The 7,788-nt window shown below is 38.4% G+C and overlaps 1 protein-coding gene across 1 annotated transcript; it reads right to left on the reverse strand.

Moving 5' to 3' along the window:
- Window positions 1-645: 645 nt before the first annotated feature.
- LOC127862760 (TRAF3-interacting protein 1-like) lies at window positions 646-1,251 on the reverse strand. Its single transcript, XM_052402015.1, has one exon. The coding sequence runs from the start codon at window positions 1,249-1,251 to the stop codon at window positions 646-648; it is 606 nt and encodes a 201-aa protein (XP_052257975.1).
- Between the last annotated feature and the right edge of the window lie 6,537 nt (window positions 1,252-7,788).

Here is a 7,788-nt window from a genome sequence, read left to right on the forward strand (position 1 = left end):
CTTTTGTCTGACCCAGGTCGACTTGGCTGCGAACAGGTCAGCACTGTTGATGTTAAACATTCGACCATCCTCTCCAGTCGTTGTAACCTGTCTTCTTTCCCTGACACTGCCTTCATTGCATACGAATCCGACATTCTGGTACCATCCACCGCCTGTGTAACATATTGATGATGTCGTACAAGGTCAATGGCCTTTTGCATCGAATGAGGACGCCCAAAGCAAGCATGCTTCCCAGCCTCCTTGTCCACACAGCCCTGGCAAAAAATTTAAAATGCCTCCTGCATGCTATACTTTTCTGGCAGGTTTCGGAAAGCAGGTATTGCCAAGGTTAGCACTCTATCAGCCCAATCCTCCAGTGACTCTCCGGAATTCTGTGTGGCCTGCTGGAACTTGACCCTTCTGGTTTCCGGCAGTTCTTTGGCACCAAAACGACCCTCCATTTTCCTCATGATTTCGGAAAAGGAAAACTTCTCACCCATCTGTGTCGTGATAGTGAAGAAATCGAGTGCTTTTCCTTGAAGACACCAATTGAGGTAATCTCTGCACTCACTATCAGTCCATGAGTTGACACTTCTGTAGCTGTCAAATTTCTGTTTGAAAGAAAGCCAATAAGACTTTCCGTCATACCTTAAGTTCTTGGGGAGCTTATCTGGATTTCCCCTTTTCTCCCCTCAGTGTCCGATACTCTTCATCGGAGTCCGAGTCACTATCCGAGTAATAAAACTTGGACCTGCGATGGTGACCACTATGATGATCATGGCGCCGTCTGTAGTGATCCCTGTCACTCTCTCTGTCCCGCGACACATGTCGACGTCTTCCACCGGATGACCTCCTCCGGTAGTCTTCTGGCGAGCGATCATGCGAAATACTCCGCTTCCTGTAATGGTATTCATGTTTACCATCTCGACTTCTAGATGGAGACCGGTAAGACCTTCTTGGGGAGTAGCTCCTGTCCCGCGAGTAGTGACGCCTTTCTAGACTATCGCGGCCCTCCTCTCTAGCTCTTGAACGGCTGTTGCAACTTTTTCTATCCCTGGCAACTGAACTCTCTAGTTTAGTAGTTTCCTCTTTCTTAGGATATCCAACTGCTGCTGGATCAATCGGGAATGGATTGGACAAAGTGAAGCCCGCAATCCTTTCCTCATCGTCTGCCTGGTCTTCACTCAACATATTCATGTCGAGATAACCATGTTTCTGCCGCATCCGAACAAGTTTCCGTGCCTGCTTTTCAGACAACCCCGGCAAAGACATCAATTCTCTCACATTAGAATATTTTACACTTACGGACATGTTAGAATTATCCGGTATCAAATTAGATATATAAAACAATCATCAATCCCACGCAAGACCTATTTAATCACTCTAATTATTACCCCCTTCAATGCTACCCTTGATTTTAATTTAAATGACAAAAACAGTAAACAATATCTATGACCCATATGACCCACTGTACACAGGAACACAGTATTTATGACCCTCATAGCCCACCTTACAAAATAACCCAGTCAATATGACCCCTATGGTCACCATTAACATGTACAAATAAAATATGACATTATAGCCCACCATAGATTCCCAAATATTACACTATTGGTACCACATAGAATTGTTTACATGAGTTTAGACTCTAACAGCCCACCATAGAAAATAACCCAGTCAACATGACCCCTATGGACACCATTAACATGTACACATAAAATATGACATTATAGCCCACCATAGATTCCAGTGCAAATGTCAACAAGGGTTATCAATTAGAACAAGTTAACAGATGTACTTGAAAACTTTAAATTTCAATAACCATGCAATTAAATTAAATTGTTAGTAAGCATGCACGTACAAACTTCAAAGCATGATTAATCACGCCAACAAAACCAGTAATGCGGGTTTGTCTTACCCCAAACCCACAACTACTTAACAAGGGCGTTTAGACCCTTCCTGTGCATTAATGTACCAAATGCACAGAAAACCCTGATTGCAAAACCGCAAACAGAACAGGTAAACAATAAACAGTCTTACCTACCACAGCGCCTGAAAATCAAATCAATTAGCACAACACGCTGTTGCGCTCTAATGAAATGAACATCACTGTCCCTTTTCCGTCCGTCAATGACAAGTTCAGATGCCATCAAACGAACAATTCCAACATTAAACTCAAAAATTTAAAATTAATGAGAAGTAATATTACCCGCACAAGTAAAATCAAGCATTTAACTTTGCTGTGAAAAATACCCTAACTTTACTGTATGCAAACCCACTGTAAATATTCGCATAAGACCACTCTTTCTCCCCAATCAATGTGTTTAGGTCTTGACACGCCCCAAAATTAGAAATCACCTGACCCGTGACCTGTGCACATTCCGCACCCTCACCCGTCAGTAACCCGTGACCCCAATTTTATCCTACCCAAGCCTCAAACTCCCATTGAACGGTTCAATCTATACTTTACAGTGTAACCCAAACAAACATTGCAACCTTTTCTGTTGAGATGTTGCTGACTTCATCTTCTACCAGATTCAGCCTGTGGATGTTGTCAAGTTCTTGGAACAAGGAAACCCACAATAACGAGAACACAGTTGTCGAGCAAGGAAGCCCTGAACAACAGCACTTGCACAGGTTGCAAAGTTTGTTTACCGGCTGAATAAACCAGCCACGTGTCCGGGATTCGACGAAAACAAATGTCCTAACCTTATTAATTATTTTACCACGAATTTCTTCTTTTTAAGTTCTTTTGTTTTCTCGTCGCCAATGAAGTGATTTCTTTACTTCTATTCCTTAGAGATTGCTAGTAACTAAGGGTTAATAACAGTAAACAATAACTGATAAACAATTAACGTGAACAGAAACAAGATGAGTGCTCCCGCAAATTATAGTAATCAAGAACTGTGTTAATGAACGTCTTATCTCCTCGAATCCCAGCCAGAAAGAGAGAGATTCCCGGATTTACGTGCTGCAATATTACCCACCCGTAATAATCGCTCACGGTTACATTCTACCAAACCCATAAATCACAACAGTATTGACGTATTACGTGTTTAGTGATTCTTACAAACAATAGACTGACATGAAAAGTGGCTCCTTTTGAAGCACAAACTGCATCCAAATATACATTACAGCTGGCCCGGTTTGATGGGGCCTGTTTTTGATAATAATTAATTACCATTTTTCTCTTCCGTGTTTATTATGTTTACCAACGCCATGATGGAAAAAAGTCCGTTTCCCACAATGCTTAGCGCGCATTCACACAGGTCAGTAAGACCGGTGTGACACAATGTAGACAATACAACATTATGGAAAGTCCCAATCTAATCTGTATAATTGACACATGTACATAAATGAATGGACTAAAGTACTATTTGAATCCGTATATTGAGATGGACCTTTGTTAAATACGAATATAGTTAAACACTAGAGATCTGAATTTTGTATTTTCAAATATGTATAGACATCTTCAATAAACCATTATAAGGCGACAGGTTACTAGTAAAAAATAAACGAAAATAGTTCACAAGAGAATTATTTGACTCGTCAAATCTGTATAGACACTCTCCAAAGCACAGTTCTTTTTAAATCATCATGGACAGTTGTTAACGTAGCTACTAATATATTTACGACAACATATATCTTTTACGACATTCAAATCTATATAGACACCGCTGTTCAAAATTTTATAGACTTTCGCCGCTTCCTACTTATCTATCTTTTTATACTGCCAACCGCTCTTTCGAGCATTATAGGCAGAGGGACATTATCGAGTCCGTTTCCTGGGAAGAACCAGTACTAGGTGTCTATGGAGGAGTTAATGAGAACGCACCCCGAGTGGGGTTCGAACCCACGAACTCCCGATCGCTAGGCGGACACCTCATCCACTACACCACCGCGATCTTAATACACTTTTTGGATTACATTCCACTAAACTGCATCTTTCCCTATTAAGCTGTGCGAAACAAATCTGGGTTGCTTTCTATTCAGTTCTTATAAACAATTATATCAAAAACGACTCGCACAAAAATTAAACAATTAAATAAAATGTCTTACCTCAAGAGGAATAAAGACAGAATTTATCAAAACGTGTTCGAGCAGATATATAATTATTTCTTTGGCTCCTATGAAATGTGTTTGTCTTTATATAGCGATACGAGCTAGGTGTCCCCCAGGGGTCAAAATGACAATCTGACATGAGCTGTCAAATTTCTTTGAAGAAAATGAAATTGAACCTTAATATTTGCCAAAGGGCATTTTGGCAGCAGAGAATGAATGGTCTATAGTTATGCATAGATTATATCTTATGGTAATAAAAATGATAATTTAAAGATGTGGTAAGTTTGACCAGGGACCTTGTTTGTATAGGTGGTTTGACATACATGCACAACAGTTTCACTTCTTTATATATACATGTACTTTACGTTAAAAATATTGCCCTTTTGTGAGCAATCACAGCTAGATTATACTTAATCTTGTTTAAAATACAAAGTATAATAATAGTTTTGGTTACAGTTTGCCAACCAATTCCGGATAATCAGCAGTTCCGATTAATTTGTATTTAATTTTCCAAAATGCCCCAATAAAAACAAAATGATAAGTGTCTAAGGTAAACATTTGGTAAAGGAATTTATTTACAAAATTTTAGCAAGAAAGCTTTTGTATTATGCTTACAAGGGGGATAAATGCAGCAAAAAGTTAACCGGAATTGATTGAATGAGTTTATGGTTTGAAATGTGCATATGGATATAGAACTTTTGCATTATTGAAGATAACAACTTGATATTTAGCATGCATGTGTATCTCATGGAGCTGCACATTTTGAGTGGTGCAAGGTCAAGGTCATCCTTCAAGGTCAAAGGTCAAATATGGCTTCAAAGCGGCGCAATAGGGGGCATTGTGCTTCTGACAAACACATCTCTTGTTAATTCCTGGATCTCAATATAACTTTCTGTTTCTCATATGCAGACAATGACGGTCAAAGGTCATAAAGCTTCTGCTCTTTAACTTCTTTACGCTGGAGGTAATGTTAATATGACTATATTATTACCTATTATTGGATGTTATGTCGCACTCCGTGGTCAAAGCTTACCAGTAAAGATAAAGGTCGGAACTCAAATTCAAATGTCATTTACTTTGATTGCTGTTCAGTAATTTAATGCCTTATATGATTAAATATTATTTCGGATTACTATTCACATAGGTCTTGTTTTGTGCTGTTCTCATGCTCCTTGGTGAGCAATCAAGATCACTGTTCAAGTTTAAAGGTCATGATTAGCATTTACTGTTTTTAACTTTTATTGATTACTTTTTGTTGAATTCTTGTTAGATAATAAATATATTGGTGTATGGCTTGCTTTGAGAAGCATAAAACTTGAAGAGGCATCTATTTAAAAAGCCTTGTTGTCGAATCCTAACTTATCGAGAGCTTGACCAGATTGTAATTGTATCATTCGTAATATAATTTAAAAATGATCACCATGTGTACATCAGTGCTCGAGCTAAGATTTGAAAAGCACAAGACGCTATTTTGTGAAAACGGCTCTTAATTGTGTGCAGTTGTAGTATTCATGTGGCATATTTTGGATTGCGCAAGCCGCTTGTGTTATATTCGAAGGGGGACCTTGGAACAAATATCGTCCCCTGGAAGTTGGCTAACTTTGCTTTGTTAAAAAGCATAGAGAAATTCATTTCACCCTAATTTTCAAGTCAAGCCACCTCCTGTTTAAATTCAAGCAATATATATTAATTATAAATTATTATATTAATAGCTCGACTATTATATATGAAATATATATAGTGGAGCTATCCTACTCACCCCGGCGTCGGCGTCTGCGTTAGCGTTAGCGTCTGCGTGCAAATGTTAAAGTTTTCGTACTACCCAAAATATTTTCTTTCTCCCTTCACATATTGCTTTCATATTTTGCATACTTGTTTACCAACATGACCCCAACCTATAAACAAGAGCAGACAACTCTATCAAGCATTTTATCATAATTATGGCCCCTTTTCCACTTAGAATATGCAGCAAATGTTAAAGTTTTCGTACTACCCCATTTATTTTCATTGTCCCTTGACATATTGCTTTTATATTTTACATACTTGTTTACCAACAGCACCCCAACCTATAAACAAGAGCAGACAACTGTATCAAGCATTTTGTCATAAGTATTGCCCCTTTTATACTTAGAATATGCATATTATTGATAAATCTATGTTAAAGTTTGCGTACTACCCCAAATATTTCATATATCCTTTGACATATTGCTTTTATATGTTGCATACTTGTTTACCAACATGACCCCAACCTATAAACAAGAGCAGACCACTGTATCAAGCATTTTGACATAATTATGGCCCCTTTAACACTTAGATAATTGAACATTTTGCTTAAATTGCCATATCTTCTTTATTTATGATCACATTTTATTATTACTTTGACCAAACAACACTTACCTGAATACCACAATGGATTCCACCCAAACAATACCCCACGCCCCTACCAGAATCCCTTCCCCCCCAACCTCACCCCCCTCAAATTTATTTTTTATTTTTTTTAAACATCACCTAATAAATTACCCCACCCCACATTATACCCCCCTCTCACCCCCACCCACCCTGACCCCCCCACCCTCCCCCAATTTGTTTTTAAACATCATCTAATAAATAACCACACTCCACATTATACACCCCTCTCACCATCCCCCCCCTACCCCCCACCCCCCCAATTTTTTTTAAACATCATCTAATCATCTAATAAATGACCACACCCCACATTACATTATACCCCCCTCTCACCCCCCTACCCCCCCCCCCAAAAAAAAAAAATTTTTTTTCCTTTTTTTTTTTTGAAAGATCGTCTAATAAATTATTGAAAAATGAACAATTTCCCCATGATGGCTTACGTTATACTGCTAAGCACTCGAATATTCGAGAGCGCTGTCCTCTGACAGCTCTTGTTTCACAACCTTTTAAAAATCCAATTCATCCAATTGTAGTACATTTCTGACATTTTTCACACATCCTTTCCTCTATTAAAATATTCAATAATACTTTAGCGACAGTACATGCATTCTTCTGGTACAGTCGTATTGATTGATGCCTTATGAAATGGTCATGTTACAGCTCTAACTCCCTAGATATTCGTCCTAACTTGGCGTTCACATCAAAGGGCCTTGCAGGTTTCCAAGGGGGCAAGTTTTGATCTTTGAAAAGCAGATGTGCTCTTTCATTCATGCCTAGCTGGAGCTCTGGTGTATATGGTGTTTCAAATGTCTCCCTAGCTTAAAGCCAAGGTCTAGTCCAAATTGTATTTGCATCACACCTCATGTTCTAGCCTACTTGCAGAAAGCTTGATAAAGCAACCACAATTGTAGTGTGTATGTGTTATGCAGTCAGAGGTTGTCTGTACCGTTTTTTTATATTTCTTGCTACAAATGTACATAATTAGATGACCACTTGTCTCCCTATCTCAAATGACAAGGTCACATTTATAGGATAAAGTTTAAATTTGTGCATGTAATGTTTGTCTGGTCTGCAACTTATTTATTAATCATGCAATATGTATGTGACTGAAAGTTGTATTTTTTATAGTGCATTGGCAATTTGTTCAAGACAAACTGCTGTATGCACCCTGTATGGTGCTTGCTTAAAGGTGAAAGTCACGTATGTGCAAAAGGTTTTTCATGTAGCAACAGTTACAAAGGACTGATACATACATGCTGTTTGAATGTTTTTGCTTTTTTAGTGTCATAAATCACTTGCTTTTTATCCAGTGAAATATTGTAGGGGGGGGGATCTGTGTCC

This window comes from Dreissena polymorpha, chromosome 16 (assembly GCF_020536995.1).
Source record: "Dreissena polymorpha isolate Duluth1 chromosome 16, UMN_Dpol_1.0, whole genome shotgun sequence".
In the NCBI taxonomy this organism is placed as follows: Eukaryota; Metazoa; Mollusca; class Bivalvia; order Myida; family Dreissenidae; genus Dreissena; species Dreissena polymorpha.

What these genes read in the sequence shown, in the direction of transcription:
- LOC127862760 (XM_052402015.1), bottom strand. Translation starts at nt 1,251, where the DNA reads ATGTCTTTGCCGGGGTTGTCTGAAAAGCAGGCACGGAAACTTGTTCGG.